The sequence below is a fragment of the Puma concolor genome, chromosome F2 (assembly GCF_028749965.1).
Source record: "Puma concolor isolate L17-30 chromosome F2, mPumCon1.1.hap2, whole genome shotgun sequence".
In the NCBI taxonomy this organism is placed as follows: Eukaryota; Metazoa; Chordata; class Mammalia; order Carnivora; family Felidae; genus Puma; species Puma concolor.
This window is the reverse complement of record NC_141684.1, coordinates 11,546,069-11,567,524: the sequence shown is the minus strand read 5'-3', so window position 1 is coordinate 11,567,524 and position 21,456 is coordinate 11,546,069. Positions and strand designations below refer to the sequence as shown.

At 53.5% G+C, this 21,456-nt stretch overlaps 1 protein-coding gene across 4 annotated transcripts in view; it reads right to left on the bottom strand.

The window, feature by feature from the left end:
- Positions 1-6,445: 6,445 nt before the first annotated feature.
- The window catches only part of ASAP1 (ArfGAP with SH3 domain, ankyrin repeat and PH domain 1), a 348,090-nt gene continuing 333,079 nt past the window's right edge, over positions 6,446-21,456 (bottom strand). For all 4 annotated transcript variants that reach the window (XM_086695637.1, XM_086695635.1, XM_086695638.1 and 1 more), the window contains 4 exons: positions 19,409-19,467; positions 13,571-14,070; positions 11,526-11,648; positions 6,446-9,122 (listed from right to left, as the gene is read on the bottom strand). In XM_086695637.1, coding sequence (XP_086551763.1) covers positions 9,048-9,122; positions 11,526-11,648; positions 13,571-14,070; positions 19,409-19,467 — 757 coding nt within the window. In that variant the 3' untranslated portion in view covers positions 6,446-9,047. The remainder of the gene's footprint in view (positions 9,123-11,525; positions 11,649-13,570; positions 14,071-19,408; positions 19,468-21,456) is intronic.

Below are 21,456 nucleotides of genomic sequence, written 5' to 3'. Positions count from 1 at the left end.
AAGTTCCTTCTTGAAGACACGTTCACGTCCAAGAGTGGGAGGAAAAGACCACCCACAGAAGGAAAGAAAGTTTTGTGAATCATATCTTTGATAAGGGATTTGTATGTAGTATATATAAAGAACTCCTGTAGGGGCGCCTGGGTGGCTCAGTTGGTTGAGCGTCTGACTCTGGATTTCGGCTCAGGTCATGATCTCGCGGTTCGTGGGATCGAGCCCGAGTCTGGCTCTGTGCTGATGGAGGGCTACCCGCTTGGGATTCTCTCTCTCCGTCCCTTTGCCCCTCCCCTGCTCACTCTCTTTCTCTCTCGAATAAACCTCTCTCAAATAAACCTCCTACAAGTCAGTAACGAAAAGACAATCCCCATTTTAACCCGGGGAAAGGTTACTATGTAGCCTGCTCTGTAGCAGACTTACACGTGGCCGGGAAGCACATGAAAGGACGATCCGTGGCGTTAGTCATCAGGGGAACACAGATCAAAACCACAATGAGACACCACTCCAACCCCACGTGGCAGGCTCTCATAAAAAAGACAGATAATAAACAGTGTTGTCGAGGACGTGGAGAAACAGGAAGTCCTCACGAACCGCTGGTGGGGGTGTAACACAGGGCACCGCCTTGGAAATCAGTCCGAAGCTCCTCACATGGTCACACACAGTGACACCCATGACCCAACATGTCCACTCTTAGGGGTGAGAAATGAAAACATACGCCCACACAAGACCTGACACACAAATGTTCACAGCAGCGTTATTCAAAACGGTCCAAACAGGGGACGCAATCCAAAGGCTCATCAACGGATAAACAAAGCGAAGTACATCCATAGGGTGGAATATTACCTGGCAATGAAAAGAAATGAAATACTGATATATTCGACAACATGGATGACCCTTGAAAACATCATGCTAAGTAGAAGAAGCCAGAGAGGACCATATATTTTATGATTCCATTTATATGAAATGTGTAAAGGAGACCAACCTATACAGACCGGAAGTAAATTACCAGTTGTCAAGAGCTGAAGGGAAATGGGGAGTGACTAACGGATACGGGGTTTCTTCTTGGGGTGATGAAATGTTCTAAAGTTAAGTGTGGTGACGGTTGTACAATTCTGGGAATACACTAAACACCATCGAAATGTACATTTTAAATGGGCGAACTGTATGGTCTGTGAATTATATTGCAATGAAGCTGTTATATGTTTGAGTTTTATTTAAGTAATCTCTACACCCAACACGGGGCTCAAACTCACGACCCCAAGATCGAGAGTCACATGCTCTACCAACTGAGCCAGCCAGGCGCCCCAAGCTGTTGTATGTTTAAAAAAGAAGAGAGGTGGGGAGGTAGGTGACAGATGTTAAGCAGGTAGCGAGGTCATCAAGGGCTCACCTTTGCATTCGAGCAGACTTAGCTTTTAATTTTAATTATTATTATTATTTTAATTAAAAATTTTTTAATGTTTATTTTTGAGAGGAGGAGGAGGAGGAGAGAGAGAGAGAGGGAAAGAGAGAAAGCGTGAGCAGGCGAGGGGCAGAGAGAGAGGGAGACACAGAATCCGAAGCAGGCTCCAGGCTCCGAGCTGTCAGCACAGAGCCCGATGCAGAGCTCAAACCCACAAACTGTGAGATCATGACCTGAGCTGAAATCAAGAGTCAGACACTTAACCAAGGGAGCCACCCAGGTGCCCCTTTATTATTATTTTTAACCTTTATTTTATTTTATTATTTTTTTCAACGTTTATTTATTTTTGAGACAGAGAGAGACAGAGCATGAACGGGGGAGGGGCAGAGAGAGAGGGAGACACAGAATCGGAAGCAGGCTCCAGGCTCTGAGCCATCAGCCCAGAGCCCGACGCGGGGCTCGAACTCACGGACCGAGAAATCGTGACCTGAGCTGAAGTCGGATGCTTAACCGACTGAGCCATCCAGGCGCCCCTTTAACCTTTATTTTAAATGGGCTCCATGCCCATTGTGGGGATTGAACTCACAACCCCGAGATCAAGAGTCACAGGCTTTACCGACCAGCCAGGCGCCCCAGGCTTCCTTTAAAACAAAACAAAACAAAACAAAACAAAGCAAAGCAAAGCAAAGCAAAGCAAAGCAAAGCAAAGCAAAAAACTTTTGTTGAAGTACAACCAGCGGACCCCTGGAGCTGGCTCAACCCAATTTGCAAGGATGGACTAGACAATCTGTGCCTCTTTTCCCGACCTGGCATTCAGGGGCATCACATTAGCAGTTTGTAATCAGCCGTGCTAGAGACACTCACACCGCCAGAATTGGGAGATGCTACAGATAAGGGCTTCTAAATATTTTACTTTTTTGAGAGCTGGCTACACATTTATCAGCATGCCCCTGAGAATAACACATGAAGAAAGCGCACATATCAGAAGTGAACAGCTCAGTGAATTTTCACAAAGTGAAGAAGCGTGTGAGCTGCACCCAGAGGAACAAATAGAATAGGATCTGTACCCCAAAGTCAGTCCCCCAGCGTCTCCTGCAGGATTCCCTTTGGGCAACCACGATTCCGACTTGTAACCACATAGATAACGTTGTTTCTTTTTGTTACGTAGAATCGAAGGTGAACTCTAATTTAGAGTCTGGCGTCTTGCACTCGACCCTGGGACATTTATCTCTATTGTCTGTATAATGATCATCCTCATCACATGGTGCGATGAATCCCCAGGTTACACGGCCGTTGCACTGTTGATGGACATCTGGGCGGTTTCTAGGTTTCTACCGTTATAATAGTCCTGCTAAGGACACTCTATTCTTTCGGCCAGCGCGAGCACACATTTCTCCCAGGGAGTCTACGGGTCCAGGGGCAAGTTCAGCTTCGGTAGACAGATTCTCAGCCGATCTCACTTTCACTCTGTTCCTATTTTCTGCCTCCTGCCTTATCTTCCCTCTCCTTGCAAGCTGGCCCGCCACCCCAGCACCTTCCACTTTGGCACGGACCAGACCAGGCCTTGGCTTCAGGTGGGAAAGTGAACCCCAGGCCGCCGACACTAGCCTGGAAGGGAAAGCAGGGAAGGCGGCATATACACCTGTTGCTCTGTCACCTCTAGAGCTTTCTCTCTGGAGCCGCGAAACGAGATCCCTGCTGGTACAGGCGGCAGGGCAGGCCAGGGGAGTCCTGGTGTCTGAGTTTTCTAAGTGGTTCCAGCTGAGCAGGAACGAAGCTTGCACATTTGGACAATGCATTCTTGTGAATCTTTGTTCTGAGGCTTAGTGCGCCATAAAAAGAGGTCCATTGTCAAGCCGCCTGTTTACTGGGTGGGAGTCAGCAATATGCAGTGCAAGTGGGCAGAGCAAATGTGGATCAGAGGCTCCCTGGCCTTGGCCCTCGCTGGGGTGGGTGCTCCCCACGCCCTTGAAAGCACGATGCTTCCCCTGCTAACGTGACCCTCCCCCTTCCCCAACAGCCGGTGCCTTTGCCGGGTTCCTGCGTTCACTCACTCAAGGGATGCCTAGCAAGGACCAACTGCGTGTCGAGCTTTGCGTACATTTGTGGTTCTGATCTCTCACCTGTCCCTGGGGAAAGTGAGGTTTCAAGTTCTTGTCGTTTTTGAGGATGACAGGGACCGTGCCCCCGGTTGGTGCGTGGGAATCACCTGTGGATGCCGGCTAGATGCAGGCTCAGAACGACCCCGAATCTCCAGGCACAGGGCCCCGGAGTCTGACTTGAATACTGAAGCCTCCCCACCCCCCGCCCGCCCCGATGATGCCAGCCACCCAGCCTGAGAACCTGGCCTTAACGTATTTTCAGCGTGCAGACGGCTTATTCTGAGATCCACTTGGACCTATGAAGCAACATGTAAAATTCTGCCCACAGAAGCTTGCCCACCGGCAAGCTTTCTCCCCAGGCGGTTTTGCAGGTCAGAGTTTTGGCCTCCTGAGCCTCTGCCTAGGGTTTGCTGTGGGGTAAGGTTTTTGCAAAACAGCTGTGTTTATCTGAGCTTTAATTCCTGTTTTCAGGAGCTTAAGTGTTTCAATGTTTGCACACGGGGCTGCTGTGCTCACAGATACACACTGGCTCGCTCACTGTTGCCTCCCCGGTCACTTTTACGCGCACCAGGCCCCCCCCCCCCCCCCCCCCCCGCGTGCCGGCCCGACCCCTGGCTCCCACTGCAGAGCAGATCTAAGGAATACTCCCCCCCAGGGCCCTCTGATCCGCCTACTTCATTGCACTTCGTGGTTCACCCCTGCCTGTGGGGCTAACCTGTCCATAGAAGGCTGGGGGTGGGGTGGCATTGACCCGAGTTCCCTTCAGAAACGGCAGCCAGGGAGCGTACTAGCAGCACACAGGCAGCGCGGGGTCATGGCTGGCGGCCACACGGGCCCTGACCTCAGGGTTCAAGTCTGGTCCCCGCCCTTTGGTAGCAACTTGACTCTTGGCCAGTTACGACTTGACCTCCCTAAGCTGCCGCCTGCTCGTCTTTAGAGAGGGGAGGAGACCAGTCCAGGTTCCTGGTGCTACAGAGATGAGTCTGGCCGTGCCCCAGGGCCTCAGTGCAGGTGAGCGGTCACTGGGGCAGGCGGCTGCACCTGTTACTTGGGGGGGGGGGGCGCGCTGCTCCAGCCGTCGTAGGGGAGCATCGCTCTCCCGCCAGCCTCCATGCGAGCTCTCTGCCTTTCACCCTCTCGGTCAGTGCGGGCCTGTAGCAGGAGCACAGACTGAGGGCCCCAGGACGCCCCCCACCGGGTGGGCCCTACAGTCATCAGTGCTTCTCTGTCCCCCTCCCCCTGAGGGCTTCTCAGGGACAGAGCTTTGGGGTTCGTCTTTGCAACTACAGGTCTGGCATCGTCTCGACACACAGAGAATATCTGGGGAATGTACGAGCTCGGATATTTAAGGGAAGGTAACCTCCCCTCCAGCCCAGGCTGCTGCTGGACAGGCCGGACTCAACGTGTCCCCTCCGTGGGGCTGTGCGAGTGAGCACATGGTCAGCTGCAGAGAGGGGAGCCCCTCGGCCCTGAGTTACCTACATGCTGAGACCTGGAAAGGTCAGATACCAGCCCGGGTGGGTGAGGACACACGCAGTGGGGAGGGGGCAAAGGAGGAGAGGTTGAATTAGAATTAGCTTCTCCACTACCCACGCAGGCCACATTCTGGAAGGAAGATCTAGGATTGGGGAAGAGGAGAAACAAGTAGGGCAGGGAGTGGGGGTGGGAGGAGGCTGTTGCCGAGGCCACAAGGACTTGGGCTCGCCCTGCTGCCATCAGTGACCTTGAGCAAGTCCCTTCAGCCCCATGAGCGGATTTCCTCATCTGAAGATGTGCCTCAAGAGGATTTTCGCTGCACAGGAGACTGAATGCGCATACGGGAAACACAGGCTCCTCAACCGTCTAGTGTTCAAAGGGCCGAAGGCGGGGAGATCAGAGTTCCTCTGGTTTCTGGCGTCACTGGGGGAGGAATGTCCGTGGCAGCTCGCAGCATCCTGGAGGGGCTGCCTCCAAGGGGGGCAAGTCTGTTCATTTCAGACAGACACCTGCCAGGTTTAAAACAATATGGAACCGATGTAACCACTGCAGCGCTGATTCGCGAGAAAGCCGGCTTCCCCTTTGCCTGAACTATCCGGATAATTACATTAGCCTGTCTCAGAAATAGCCTGATAGTCACTGGTGTCCACACCAAAGTCCATCTTCCCCGTCAGCACCGTCTGTAGGCTTTATCTGGTCTAGGTGTGTGATAGGCACTAACCTCCACCAACGAGGAACCCGAAGGAATGCGAGGCCAACACTTGAGAGTGTTCAGTGCTGTCGCCTCCAGCCGTTTTCCACCTCTGCTTCCAGGCTGGAACGCTGCAACGGATCCTAGGACGGCACCGGGGCCAGAACCACTCACTTGGACCCAGACTCGGTTGTTTATCAGCCACGGCATGTCCTGCAGGGCAGTGAGGCTTTCTGGGCCTCCTTTTTAATTTTTTTTTTTATGTTTTATTTATTTTTGAGAGAGGGACAGAGCATGAGCAGGGGAGGGGCAGAGAGACAGGGAGACACAGAATCCGAAGCAGGCTCCAGGCTGTTGGCACAGAGCCCGACGCGGGGCTCGAACCCACAAACCGTGAGATCATGACCTGAGCCGAAGTCGGACGCTCAACCGACTGAGCCACCCAGGCGCCCCCCTCCTTTTTAAACTCTGTAAAGCTGAGAGGTGCGTGCCTCTTGCTGGGGGGGGCAGGGCTCTCCCCTCTTCACATAAAAAGGAGAAGTGGGTGCATGGAGGTGGGAGTGGGAATGGGGGTGGGGGCGGGCAAAATGCAGAGGACTTGTTTTGTAAGCCCAGGAAAGTGATGGACATCTTTCTGTCTCCAAAGCTTTGACACGGGAGCTGGAATGGCCGTGTTATCGACCCACCCACCCGCCGCCCCAAGGCACAGCCAAGCAAGAGCCCTGATTCTCTCCGAATGGAACAGAGTGGACGACTCACAAAATGGCTTGATTTCCGATGTTTGGGATCAACTGAGAATATGTTTATTTAAAAGCAATTTTAAATATTAAAAAAAGTAGAAATTAACACATACAGTACTGAAAAACGGTCACATTAACTCCATGTGAAATGACAAGTGTACTGATGCCTCGTGGTAACACCCAGACGAGAGTTTGGAATTTATCTAGCGGCACTACGGGGTTCCTATACAACGTGTAGAAGTTCTAGGCAATAAAAAAATAAATAGCAATTGCTGTTCAACAGTAAAATAAGACACAGGCTATTTGCAGAACGTAACTTTCCCCTCTGGGGGAAAAAAGAACTAATTAACTATTTTTTTTCCCCATAAGGTTCCATACCTTCAAAATACTAGATCATGTACGAAATTGCAGATAGTGGCTCGCTGAGTTTCAGAACAAAGGTTCAAACTCGACCAAGATCACCAAAGGTACTTGTCCCTAGCTTTCCTATGTCTCGCGGTAAGCTGGATTAGAACGCAAATTCCTCACGGAAACCAAAAAACCAGAAAGAAAAACACAGAAGGTATTGGAAAAAAACCCAAAGAAACAACTGCATCTGTGGAAGGAGGAGAAAGAACAGACAAGGACTCCGTGTAATTTTAGACATCTAGGTTTTGAGTTTTTTAGAAAACCAGTTTATTTTGAGATCGGCTGAAAATACCGTAGGCCACAGAGACGAACGGTTCTTCAATGCAACTCGGAACGCGTACTTGAATGAACCAGGACGCTCCGTGACTTGGGACGGCGCCTTCCTGGGCCGACGGCCCCGTGCGCCGCCTGGCTCCTGCCGCTGGCGGGCTGTGCGTGGCTCGCGGGGGCCGCTAGGCCAGCAACTGCTCAAAACCACTTTTCCAGGAACAGCTGGGAAGTCGCGGTGCAGGTGCGTTCACGCAAGGTTTCTTTGTGAGGTGGGTGTTCGGAGTTTTCGCGGCGATCCCTTCAGCAGAGCCGGGCTCCCTACCACTCACTGAGCTCTGTGGCTGTGGTCGGGGGGGCTTTTCCCACGGGCGCGGGCGGGAGCGCGCGTCTGTGAAACGAGCGTTTCTAAACCACGCGCTGCCGAGGTTCCCTGCTTAAGAACACCAGCTTTCTACGCTGTTGCCAACAAAGCGGTTTAAGCAAACGTGATGCCACAAGGACACACGGGCCTCGGAATCCAGAGGGCGGCCCCGCCGACTGGGGAACGCTGAAAAGAACGTGTTCTTTTCAGAATCCAGACCGGCGGACAAGACCGAGCGCGCAGGGCGCCCTCAGCGGCCTGATGGCCATGACTGGGACGGAGAGAACACGGAGGGAGCCTCGCTGTGGGAAGAGCGACGGTTCACGGCGGCGTTCGAGCACTTGGCCGCGACCTGCCTTGAAGGGAACGGGTTTACTGAAGTCAGCTTAAGGCTGGAAGCCTCACCTACACCTCGGGTGTCATCAAAAGCACGGAGGAACAGGAGGCTGGCTTCAGCACCCGGATGCTATGGGGGGGTGGGGGGGGAAGCCGTGTGAAGGGCCGACTGTTATATTCTTCTTGAATCCTCTTTTACAGGTTTAAATTGATCAAGGACAAAACTGACAAAATAATGAATTTAAACTGGTGTATCAGGTGCTTTAACACATCGGGAGGATGCTAATTCATAACGTGATATGCAGCTTCACGCTCTGAGAAGGCCAAATGACTGACTAGAAACGGGTATTGTCGCAACCTTATAATTTCTGCTTTAATGGCGATCAAGTTTAAAAAATGTACAGTTCAACTTGTCCGTACTGTTCCTTTATAAAAGGCAGATTTCAGGTAAGCTTCTAAATGCATGCATAATGTAGAGGCTAATGTTTCCTGGCGGTCCTCGGTTCCTGAAAGTTGAACTTCACCAGATGTGTTTTAAGCTTTTGTCAAAATAGTCGTGAAGGATATGTTATTTCTGCATAATGAGGTAATATCTCAGGGGCGGGCACTCGTCACCGTAAGACAGGATAAACCGCCCGCGCCTAGCCTGCCTGAGGCGGTGGGGACGGTCAACTGCCACCAAAGGGTTTGGGCCGGTATTTTATTTTGCTGAAGGAGTAACACTTAGGTTTAACCGAGCACTTCTCTGTAATAAATACCCAAGTAGGTTTTTGTGGCTGTGAACCGTGCACACAGACCGCTATAGGCCGTTCTGTCATGGAGCTAATTTCACCTGGAGAACAGAACCCACCTCTCTGCTAACGTTGCGTTTTCAGTAACACAATGGAGAATACTGTTTTGTTAGGAACACGAGTCAATTCTACGCCTTTCGACGGCTGCTGGAGACCACTTCTCCTTGCGAAGCCAGCAGTTGCTATATTCCTGTTTTTGTCTGTTTGCTCGGAGAACAGCATAGAGATGTTAAGTGCTAGACGCCAAGGATGGCTTTGGCAAACCAGTAAGGCGCGCCGGGTCCCAGGGCTACCCTAATACTGGCGAAGGCGGAAGACCACGGACTATTTACAACACACACTACGTTCCCCTCCTGAGGTGGCCCTGGAGTGAGTCCCTCGTTCTGTAACAGCAGCTATATACACGTGTGCACGGGAGTACGTGGAGGCGGCAGTCTTGCGTGAAGATGTGGACAATCTTAAGGTCCTGCTCTTTGCTAGTCAGACAGGATGTGAACAAAGGACACTGGAAAGACCCCCTTCCTCTCAGGCTGTCCTTCGATATGCCCGATCTGTGGGGAGAAAAGAGTCGTCAGTCCGCAGGCGGCCCACGGGCCTGGGGTGCCCCCCAACCTGGTGAGCTATAGGGCGCTAATGACAATAAACTACGTGCAGCAATAACAGAAGAAAGTAGGACACGCTCAGCGCTTCTCCGGGACCTCACGGCGCCCGCACGCCAGCCCCAAGGGAGGGGAGCGTCCACGAGCGGGCGGGAGGACCTGCCCGTGGTCCCACACGGGCTGCAGACTCCACAGTCCACGCTCTGAACCGGGGCGCTCAACCGGCTCTCCCGCTGAGCCTCCTCGCACAAGCCTTGCTAAGCCTTATCTGAAAAATGGGGCTAAAGGACCCTTTCTCCTCAGGACTCTCGCGAGGTTACACGAAAACCCACACAGATGCGAAGGGCTGGCTTGCGGACCAGACCCGCACGTTCTGGCTGCTGTGGGGGAAGGAGACCGATAGGGTCTGAGATGGGACGGTGGCCTGGGGTCACTTTACGGTCTGCTGCCCGAGCCTGTGAGCCACAGTGCCCAGCAAGAACCTCCTAATTAGCTCAGTTAGGCCCCCATTAAAATTGCATGAAGGAGAATCCTGTCACGAGCCTTCAGAACAAAGAGGACACGCACACTGGCTTTAAAGGACAAAAGCAGAGAGTGGACGGATGGTGGCCTTAGGGACCAGGTCAGCTCTCATTTTCATCTACGAAACACCCGCAATGTGGACGGCGGCTGAGGCAGGAGCTGTGGGGGGAGCCCAGGGCTGGTTCCTTTATTCACCGGCTCTTTGACCTGGGGCAGCCCCCCGGGCCCCCCTGGGCCGTGGGGCATGGGCTTCTCACCTTGGAGGTGGAGCTAACGTAAGACCTGACCTGCTCACCTCGGGCGTCTTGCTCAGCTGGCGTCAGGCACGTGAGAGGGTTCTGTCCATCAGAAATCGCTGGTGCCACGCACGGCATTATTTTTATGTCTGCTCTGGCAGATGTAATGACACTAAAAACTTTCCACTTACTCCCCCTGGATCCTCTGCTGTCGTCACCACTTTCTTAGCAAGGGATCTGGTCGCCGCTTGCTTATAGTAACATCACCGTATCATCAAAGGGCATCCTTGTGGGGAGGGGTTACTCACGGCCCATTTCTGAGCAGGAAACAGGCCGCCAGAAGGGACGTGCCTCATCCGAGGCCACAGAGCGTTGTGAGTGACTCCCACGGGGTCTTCAGAGCCCATCTCCTTGTCATGACTCTCTAGCAGGCTCCACCCCAGGAGGAGGCCCGATCCTAACAGAGGTAGGAGGGGCCCGGGGCTATCCCCACTTGTCCCTCTGGAGCAGGGGGGAGGCACCTCATCCCTCCAGCCGGGGCTTCCCAGCTTCAGCACTCCTGACACTCAGGCCAGCAGCTCTGTTCTCCCAGCACCCTGGCTTCTACTTGCCAGAGGCCCAGAGCGTCCCCGCTTCCCAGGTCCCCAGCGTCGCTGCTTCAGTCCCAGCAAAATCTCTGCCGCTGTGATCGAGAATCTGCAGTCACTCTCCAGGCCCAAAGGCAGAAAAGCCAAAGGTACACACCTGTGTGTGTATGTGTGTGTGCATACGTGCACGTGTGCTCTGGGCCCCAGCAGGCTCTGCTGGCAACTGTGAACCACAGGTCCCTTCCCAGCAGACAGAACGGGGTCCCTCTGGGCAGGTGGGGTGCAGGCTGCCAAGGAAGCAGAACCTCCAGGCTGATGCTGGGAACGATCAGAGGACACCATCCCCGATGCCTCCGGCCAGTTGTCACGGGAGGCCCACTCCCGTGGCCCACAGCATAGACCTGTCGGCGGCCCTTGCAGCCACCGAGAATCTCCAAACAGCCGCTGTGTGAGGGTGACGGGGCTTTTCCGTTCTGACACCTGGGCAGCAGTTTTAATGAAAAAGGGATTTTTATAGATATTTTCACTTAATCCTCTAAAATCAAGTGAGGAAGGTCTGATGGCCCACTTTACAAAGACAGGCCTGCAGGGTGGATTAAGGACCGAGCCTGGGGACAGGGCAGTGGTAAACAGGGACGCAGGCCTCCGAGCCTGAGCCCGGGACGGTGTGTTTTGGGGAGCAGGGCATCGGGCTTCGGGGTCAGAGACGCTCCCGAATACGGCTGCCTACCATGCTGAATGGTCCTGAGCTCTTCCAGTGAAACGGCAGCAAATACCTGCGGCTCACGGGGGGCATGATAACAAGGGTAAAGCACATGCGTACGGTAATTCTCCTGACCCAGTTTCGAAGCCCCACGGCTCTGTTCCTAGCACGACAGCGGTGACAGAAGACACCCAGCGACCACACCAGAGGGTAAGCGAGGCGGCCGGCAGGATCTTGGCGCTGGGCGCTGCTCCTCATCGCGGGGCGGGCACCCCCAGCCCCCTACCCCCTGCACCCTGGTACGTACCCACCACTCCTGGTCTTCCTCCCCCGTGACCACAATCACTTCCCCCTCCATGAAGGTGAGCTCATCGTCATTGTCCGCCTGGCAGTCGTAGATGGTCTTCACTCGCCTCACCTTGTTTTTGCCCTTCAATAAAGAAACTGGGTTTTAGCTGAAAAAAGGACACGCAGACCTTGGCGTGGGCTTTAACCTCCCCGAGCCTCGACTTCTCCCCTGTGGGAGGGGAGGCCGGTCTGCCAGGCACCCAGGTGCTGTGCGCCCCCTCCCTCTTCCCCGAGCTCTGGGACGGAGCGAATTATGGGCGGGGATCAAAATGCAGCTCCACCGAAAGCCATGAGGCACCCTGCCCTCCCCCCACCCACAACAGCAGCTTGCAGAGATGACAGCAGAGGGTAAAAATGGTGCCGGGAAACATGATGTAAAGAAGAATGTGCATCCTCTGCAGACTGAACGCACGACATGAACACATTTCTCAGTCCCCTCACGCAAAGTACCAAGTCAGCACATGCTGGGGAACCAGGATGCAGCAGCCTGGGTGGGAGGCTTCCAGGCAGTTCCCAACAATGTATTAACGTCTGATCACTTTTCCCTTGGGCTTTTATCTGTTCTGGTTTTTTGCAAACAGAAAGATGGAAATAGAGAAATCATCTTCGAAAGGAGGTTTCTGGTGCTCTGCTCGTTAAATAATTAGTATTACAAAAGGCGAGGTGTGGGGCGCCTGGGTGGCTCAGTCGGTTAGGCGTCCGACTTCGGCTCAGGTCATGATCTCACGGTTCGTGGGTTCGAGCTCCCCATCGGGCTCTGTGCTGACAGCTCAGAGCCTGGAGCCTGCTTCAGGTTCTGTGTCCCCCCCCCACCCCTCCCCTGCTTGTGCTGTGTCTCTCTCTCTCATTTAAAAACCCCCCAAAACCAAGCAGTGTCTCTCAGTGTTTTGGGTCAGCTGACTCCTCCTCTGCATGCTCTGGGCTGTCCCTCAGCCACCCCCTTCCTCTCTGCAGCCCCTCCCGGGGCCGGTGACGCTGGAGGAGTGGCGGCCAAGGCGTCTCAGCTCCAAGGCCCGTAGGCGAGAATTTACAACGGGGAGGATGAAACGACAGCGTCAGACAACCGTGCAAGCGCGTGGTGTGGGCCGGAAACTGTACCCGGCAAGGCCAGCAGCGGCGCCCGGGGTCTCGGGAGGTTGCCTTTGGGGAGAGTGAGCACACGTGCCACACCGCCCAGGGCGGCCTCCGAGCCGTGGACAGCGGGCTGTGTTCGTCCCTCCTCTCCTGCGGGACGGAAGGGACACACTTCTGCTGCAACGCTGTTCTTACAGAGGGCGAGGGCAGAACCGCGCGCAGCGGGCGGCCCTTCTGCTCCCTGGGGGACTGTGCTCCTTGGCTTGGGCCGCCAGTGCCCCCCACCAACGGCACGCTGAATCTTCCTGGAGCCCTGCCCCAAAGAAGGGTTTTTTGGGCAAAAAGCATTTTTATATTAGAATAAAACCGACATATTACAGAGTAGGAAGCGTTTCATGAAAACGAGGGAGTGGGAGATTTCAACCAAGTTCTGCACGTGCAAGTCCCCTGGGCTTTGCCTCCACCTCCTCCAGGAAGATGCGGCGAGAAGCAGAGAGCAGATCTGCAGAATCCGGAGACGGAACCTGCTCTCCTGTGACTCTAGGAGAGGAGGACTCTGGTCCTCCAGGCTCTTAGAGCTGAGTGTCTGCAAGGTGCCAGCTTGGTGCCACTGTCACTGCACTTAACTGCCTGTGAGCTGGCTTGGTGACCGCACTGGCCCCTTTCTGTGTACGGGGAAACTGAGGCTCCGAGAGGGTAAGTAACGGGCCCAGGTCACGCAGTCGGAGCGTGCACCGAAGGCAGGTCCTGAGGCCCGCCCACTGGAGTGCAACGCCCGTGTCCCTGACCACCGGGCTCTGCTCTGGCTCGATGCCAGGGGAGGCGAGCAGGCCTGTGCTGCTTCTGGGCCCACTGGAGCACATGCCCTCCCGCGGGGCCCCGGAGCGCAGCAGCGGGCTCGCGAAAGCCTCAAACGCGGCGCCTACCCACCGTATTGATTTTCCTGGGCAGCGGAACGGGCGTCTCCGGCAGAGTGGGCGTGAGGTCGTTGGAGTCTTCGGATGCTTGCTTTTGGATGGCGTCTCGGGACTGCACGTTCGGGGAGAGATCCACCGGGTGTGACTTCTGGGTGACGTCTGGGGGCTGCTGGGCCTTGGGCGACACGTCCCCAGCCTGGGACTTCGTCAGCAGGTCTCCCAGCTGCGGTTTGGGAGGGAGGTCCTTCATCTGTGGCTTGGGGGGTAAGTCTGCCAGCTGGGGCTTGGGGGGCAGGTCTCCCAGCTGGGGCTTGGGGGGCAGGTCTCCCGGCTTAGGAGGCAAATCTCCAATTTGGGGTTTGGGACCCAGTTCTGTGGGCTTCGGGGGCAGGTCTCCGGGTGGTGGCTTCTGCGGTAAGTCTGCCAACTGTGAGGACTTCTGAAAGATCTCGGGTGGGATGTTGGCTTTGTCCAGGGAGAGGTGATGGCTGGTTTCTGTTTTCCTTAGTGCCACTGTGGGAAGCAACCACAGAGAGGGAGGTCACTGGAGGGCACCATGAGGCGGGGAAGCGCTGCCCCCTCCATCCATCAGTCCCCAGGAGGACCGAGGGACAGTGAGTGCCCGCTCTGGGGCCGGACCCAGGCACACACTGCCCGTCCTTAGAAGATAAAAGTTGGAGGCTTGGAAGGCGTCCACATTACAGTGTGTTATTTCACACCTCAGTTATGTAGGAACGGGATGTGCAAACTAATCCAGAATTTAAAAAACACGACTGTTTAAATTAAAAAAAAAAAAAAAACAGCAACCATAATACAAATAGGTTATAAAGTTTTCCACAAGCCTACCACCTAAATGTAGCCATTTAAAGTAAGGGGACAGGGTGTCTGGGTGGCTCAGTCGGTTAAGCGTCCGACTTTGACTTGGGTCATGATCTTGAGGTTTGGGAGTCTGAGCCCCATGTCAAGCTCTCTGCTGTCGGCATGGAGCCCATTTGAGATCCTCTGTCCCCCTCTCTCTGCCCCTTCCTTCCCAAATAAATAAACAAAAAAATACAGTACTGGGTCATATTTCCTCCTGGACTTTTCTGTATGTTTTTCACAGATAAAATGTTTATCTGCCTTTATCTATATGCTGCTTTAGGAAGAGTATTTGCCAGTTCAATAAAGTTCCTTTGGCAACAGTATGTACTTTTTAATGTTGTGTTCTGTTCTGTGGCTGTCTCATAATTTATGATGAATTCCTCACGATCACACGCTACATAAGGTAAGAGATGAAAAGGCTTCTCCCCTCACCCACCCCAATCCTTCGAGGTAACTTCTGCTACGTTTTGGTGACACAGGTCCTTGTACTTACGAATGTATCTTTTAAAAACCCTACGTGGCATTTTCACGTACTTTGCAACTTTGTTTTCTGCCTATTTAATGTGTTTGGGAGGATTTCCTAGGCAGGCCCCCCCCCCACTCCCTGTGTGGCTGCGGCCGGAATACCGCACCGCCTGGGGATTCCAGTTCGTCAAACCATACCCACAGCTCTACTGGTAGGACCTAAGATCCTACGGACATGTCCAAGGCCACTCCACCCGGTACTTACCTGCTGTGTGATCTTGGGCAGATTACACAACCTCCCTGTGCCTCACCTTCCTTATTTCTAAAACATGAGTCAGTACAGGTCAAGAGTTTGCCAACAGGACCTGGCAGGCTCTAAGCATTATATAAGAGCATTATCACACTGTCAGACAGGGTTGCTGGAGGCGAGGGTTCGCATTTTCACTTATTCTTATAACTCGGGCTCCTGGTACAGAGCCAAGTACACAGTAGACATTCATTCAGCAAGGAAGTAGCTGACTAAGGCACATGGAGAAAGTCAAACTAAGGATGCTACTCTAAAAGTACAACATATTCCCAAAGATATTCTCAAAATTTATTTAAAAAAAAAAAGAAATAAAAGATGAACGCTGGTGTTGTAAACTGTCACAGGCTGTACCGTAGCTGTTTCTGCTCATGGCCTGCTCAGCCATGTCCCTTCCTAAGGAAATCAAATTCAAGGGCACGCTGCTCGCGGGCTGGCCCTTGAGCTCCAGCTGGTGTGGCTGAGCTCAAAGAGTTAAAGCAAGCCACATTCCTCTCTCGCAAGTCACAAACGGGGTGGGCGCAAGGCAGAGGCTGGCAATGATGGGGCAAAGCTGGGGGATCCCCCGAGGCGGTGGGCGTGGCAAGCCTCTCTGTGAGCCACTCCTGGGGGAACAGACACTAAGTCCTGGGCAGAGAGAACCCCAAACCATGCAGCTCCAGTGCCAGGAATCTATCCTAGAAAAAGGATCAAAGCCAGGCCATGAGATGCTCGCACTTGAATGCTCAGCACCGCACCGGTCACAGCGCCAAAGCCTCATGCTGTGTGGACGTAGAATGACCAGGCCTACCTAGTCCCTCATGGCATCAGACAATGGACTATGATGCAGCCGGTAAAAGCCGGATGGTGTGTAATTTGTTATGGAGAATGTTGTTGATTTGTTGTGTGAAAAAAAAAAAAAAACCAACAACAACTCCAGCTTAAATCAAAACCTAAAACAAAGCACAGAATAAAGGATATATACCAAATTGTTTTTATGTTGGCAGATAGAAGACTTCGGGTGATTCGTGTTTTTCTTCTTTTTTTGGTTGTATTTTTTGAAAAATCTTCTGGAATGAATACATGTACTTTTGTAATAGGTAGAAACAAAATGAGGGGTTTCTTCCCTAGGGAAGCTTGCCCAACCTTTGGCTATTCTATTTCCAAGCTGGTTTTGTGTTTTCCCCTCTCGAATTAAAAGTCCTTTCTGAACTGCCTTTTTAACTCTGAAGGGTTGACAAGCCGATTTTCCTCGCAAACTGGACTCCAGAGAGCACGCTGGTAGAGTGAGGCCCAGTAAGAACAAAAAAGGAATGAGAATTCCACCCTCCACCCCCACTCCTTGCAGAAACCTGGGAGGTTATGGTGTAGCCGCTTCGCATGGGCTGGACTGGGTGGAAAGCACGTGGATACAGCCCCTTTGAAAAGCAACATGACCCAGAGTCCGGCCTATTAAACACTCTTCCCTTGGCCGTGATCATTCTACTCCTGAGAATGGCTTCTAAGAGCATAACTGAGGAACAGGAGGCAGAGGAAGAAAAACCCTGCAAACTCCTGGCCCAGACTCCCAACAGAAGGGGTTGCTGCACACAGGCTTGTGTGACATTGGGCCGATACTCGACTGCCGGCCACCGGCCTCGCGGAGTGGTTTTGACAGGGAGGACTGGATCCGGGCTTTGAGCACTGACAGCTGCACGCTTCCCACAGAGAGAGACCATCAGACGGCGTCCACCTCTGGACAAAAGGACACCCAGCCCCCAGGCAGTAGCTCTGCTACGGTCTGAACCTGTATCTGACTGGGTCTCTAGGTCCCACTTCCAACTGACAGGAGAACCAGAGAATACAGGCACGTGTTAAAACAACTGCATGGGGATGCAGTCAGCAAATTCCAAACTGGAGAAACCTGTGAGGACAGATAACCCAGTTCCTTCCACAACAAATCACCGGAAAAGGAGAGACATGCAAGGGAAACCATGAGCCAAGACGCTCAAGAGACAAATCAGTCAGGTGTTAACATGTGGACCTTATTTCATTCTATCTTGTCTTAAACGATTTGTTAAAGAAAAAAAAAAGGGAGGGGGGTGTGGGTTGCCTCAGTTGGTTGGGAGTCCGACTCTTGATTGTGGCTCAGGTCATGATCCCAGGGTTGTGGGATGGAGCCCTGTGTGGGGCTCTGCACTAAGAGTGGAGCCTGCTTGGGATTTTCTCTCTCTCTCTCTCTCTCTCTCTCCCTCTCTCTCTGTGGAGCCTGCTTGGGATTCTCTCTCTCTCTCTCTCTCTCTCTCTCTCTCTCTCAGTGGAGCCTGCTTGGGATTCTCTCTCTCTCTCTGCCCTCCTCCCCCATTTCCCTCTCTTCCCCACTCGAGCTCTAAAATTAAAAAAAAAAAGACAGGCATTTATGAGATAATTAGAAATGTAAACTGGGTATTTGAAAGTACTAAGAAATTTTTTATTTTTATTTTTTGAGAGAGAGAGAGCACGAGCATGGAACGCCGTTCCAGAGTTGGGGGGGTGGGGCTAGTGCATAAGCATGGGGTCCACCTGAGGACACAGCCTGCTGCTTCCTGGGTGCCAAGTGCAGGCAGCCGGGGACATGTGGTGGTGAGCGTGGGGCGGAGTGGGCTTATGTCCTGTTCACGGAGAAAGCAGAAGCGAAGTTGTTTCGGGGAGAACAGGAGGTGTGAAGGACGGAGGGCTAAGGTGGTGGCGAGTCAGTAGATCCCGCGGATGGAGGGCACCAGGTCGCACCCGAGGCCCGCGTGAGCTCAGCGGTCTTGACCGCTTCTCGGACCGCTCTACGGTCCTGACTGTGCCTCTCCAGCACGTCCAAGTGCGTGGAGTCAGCCCAGGGCTGGTCAAGCGGGCAGAGCCAGCACAGGAGGGGCGCGGAAGGTGAGGGAGAGCACTCGGGGAGACTCTGGCTCCGGAGGGGATGTGGGACAGTGAGAAGGTGGCAGTGGCCAGGGTGGGGGTGTCACAGAAGGGGCTAAGAATCGCCAGGGTTTGGGTGTAGGAGGAAGGGAGCCGGACGGGCAGGTGGAAGGAATCGGTGGTGAGGCGTGATGGGCAGAGAAGAGTGCAGGGCTGAATGTGGGGCCGGTTGCGGAGGAGTGGCGACAGGGCCGGGGAAACACCTCAAACTTCTCTGGGATCAGGACAGCCCTCTGGGCCGAGGTTAAAAAACAACAACAACAATAAAAGGATGACTTGAGATAAAGACTTTGTAAATCCAAGGGACGCTTCCTCTGTGTTCCATGGAGAATGCACCGGCAGCCACCTGGGACTCCCTGGTACTACACAGGAGCCTGGGCAGCACGCCTCCAAATATGTCACTTTACTAAAGACCTCTGGAGCGGGGTGGATCCCAGCTCTCCGCCACGAATCCCTCACTTGGACTTCTGGGGTCAAAGGTCTTGCTGTGGCCACCGAAACCCACGGAGCGGCCACGAGTCCTCTGAGCCTCCACCGGCACCTAACATGGGCCCTCTGGCCTTGTGGGCCTAGGTGAGGACGGGCAGAATGAACCAAGCACGTCTGGGGGTGTTCTCCCAGCTCCCAGGCAGGAGCTGGCAACAAAGAATAGGGAGCAGATAAGGTGACGGACGCGCTGGTCTTACGGATGAAAAGCTCCATCAGGATTAAAGAAGATTTGGTCAAAGGACCGAGTGTCTTTGCTTGGAGAGGAGGCAGCACTTAGAGACACTGCTTTCTTGTCCTTCTCAGAGCATGCATCCCTCTGCTTTGCATGAGGGGTGCCATCCCAGGGAAGAATTTCTGTGCCCCCCAGCAGCGAGGTGCTTTCTGAAGCATGATCTCATTTCGTCCCCACGAAGCCTCACGAAGCAGGCATTCTTGCCCACATTCGCAAGTGAGGACTTGGAGGCTTCGGGAAGCTTCCGGGTCCACTGTCCAGGCTGCATGGTGAGTGACCGGTAGAGCTGGTGCTGGTTCCCAGGTCTCTGACCGTGTGTGCAAGGGAAGGAATGGCATGCCCATCCCTGGGATGATCGCGTGCCTTCGGAGAAGGACTGTGGTTTTTAGGAAAAGTATGGTGTTTTGCTAACCACAGAATCGGAGTTAATAAATATCCTTCTTCATTAAACAAACATTAACTGGGCACCTGCCAGGTGCTGCTTCAGGCGTCTGGGACCAAGCCATGAACTAAAGAGACAGAGACACCTGTCCCCTGGAGGGCACGGTGATACTCCAGTTAGGTGAACACGAGAGAGAGAGTAGTCTTACCTTTCTGAGGTAGTTTAGGAAGAACTCTTGGGCCAAGGGCAGTCTTTGCAGAGCCGGTGCTGATTAATAAATAAGAATCATTTAGGATCTCAAAATGCTAGAATATCATTAATGATATAATATTCAAGGAAATCACAGGAGTTTGGTGAATTCTCTAAAAACCCTTCCAAAATTTCTTTAATGAAAGATTACAGTCTATTTCCCACAATTCAAGATTTGCCTGGCCGGGGAGGACCCAGGACAGGATGAAAAGGCCAAGCCTGTGAAAGTGAAAACTGCCTGCCCTTCGCCCTGGACACCTGTCCACAGAGGTACCGACTGAGAGCATCTGTCCCCACAAAACCTCAGTCAGTCCTCTCATGGGATACAGTCTCTCAACCTAAGTCTTCGGCCCCCACGTCCAGGTGAGGAAAAACTGAAGTCTGTGGAGTTTCAGTGACCAGCAGAGGGTCCCAAGGCAGGCCAGGGTGGGGGAGGGAGGACATAAATTCAGACCCCTCTCCGTCCATCGGCAGAGCCCTGGTATCCTCCATGGCCCCAGAGCAGATCGTTTGGGTTCTCAGAACCCCAGGCTCTCCGAGCTCTCCTTCCTCTTGGAGCACTTACACAACGAGTGGGGAAAAGCACCCAAGTCTCGGGAACAGAAGTCCACTCCAGGTGGTCCAAATAATCGAATGTTCCTCCCCACGCCCCTGCCGCCGCTGAAATGCCCGGGCTGCAGGTGGCACCTGTTGGCTTCAGTGAGAGGCGGTAGCTACTCTCAGGACACCGAGCACTGCAGACTCCCAGAGCAACAGCAGCCGAGCGCCCAAGTCCTCTGTGCCAAGGGCCCCTTTCAAGCTCTCGTTTGTCTTTTTCTGTCCTATGATGTCCTAAGAATTGGCTTGTTCCTCTTTCTCTCCTAACTTCATTTAAAGGAAGAGGGAAAGCCAAGCCAACCAAACAACACAGAGTCAAAGATGATGAAGTGCATGTGTTCTCAGCCGCTGGCCTCCAACCACCCTCGGTCCTAACTGCTCTCTCCTCAGCTCCTGGATCCCCTGGCCCCAGGCCAGAGGGGGGCCGTGAAGTCCCCGTGAATCTGGAAACAGTGAACACACAGGGCTTCGCCTCAAACACTTCTGGAGCGTGTGTTCCCGGCCTTGGCATCTTCTCAGGGAAGCACCTGCCGGCTACTGACGTGAGCACGATGGTTACTCCTGACCCAGGCCCCGGGCCCTGGGCCACCACTGAACACCTGTGGGCCCAGGCTTCTTCCCACGGAAACGAACACGAGGCCGCCGCTGTGTGCACATGTGCGTGTGTGCGAGCAGCCCGATTCCGTTCAAAAAGCACTCTGTACGTGTCAGACGCTCTGCCCCTCTGGAAGAAGACCCCAGAGCTGAAGTTTGCGTCCCCCAGAGGGGGGCGGACGGGCGATGGAATGGGAATGACAGGCGGGACGCAAGGGAAGGGGACGATGGGATGCAGAGTCTGGAGGACAGCTGTTTGAGTCCAGCTCTGACATTGCCACCACTTAACCTCTCAACCTTTCGGGGCTGTTTCCTCATTTGTAAAACCGAGGAAATAGTAATCGGCCTATCTTGCGGAGCTGGGAAGACCAAACAGGGCAGTGGTGCTAAAATAAATGAGGACTTTGTTTTTGTCTCATTTGATAAAACTCTGGAAAGCTACCCCGGCACGCCAGCTGACTCTCTCCCCGAGGTTTTGGGGCTGGAAGTGTCTTTGTGTCTTTATCTCAGACCGGGCCTCTAGAGAAAACCCTTTGCGTCAGGATTGGGTGAATGTTGCCCACAGAAGATCTTCCAAAATATCCCGTTTCAGTGAAAGGAGGGAAGGAAGGAACGCTGCTTTCAGCATAGCCAAAGAAAACCTCACAAACGGGGCCCTTGGAGAGAGTCCTACTGTTAGGTTTGAAAACCTCTGGGCTGTCGGGCTTCCCTGAGGACTGCCTTCATTCCCAAGTCTGCAAAAAGGAGTCAAGAGGGAAAGTAACAAAACAGAGCTACTTGTTAAAATACCAAAATTAAAATCTCCTCCTGGTAAGA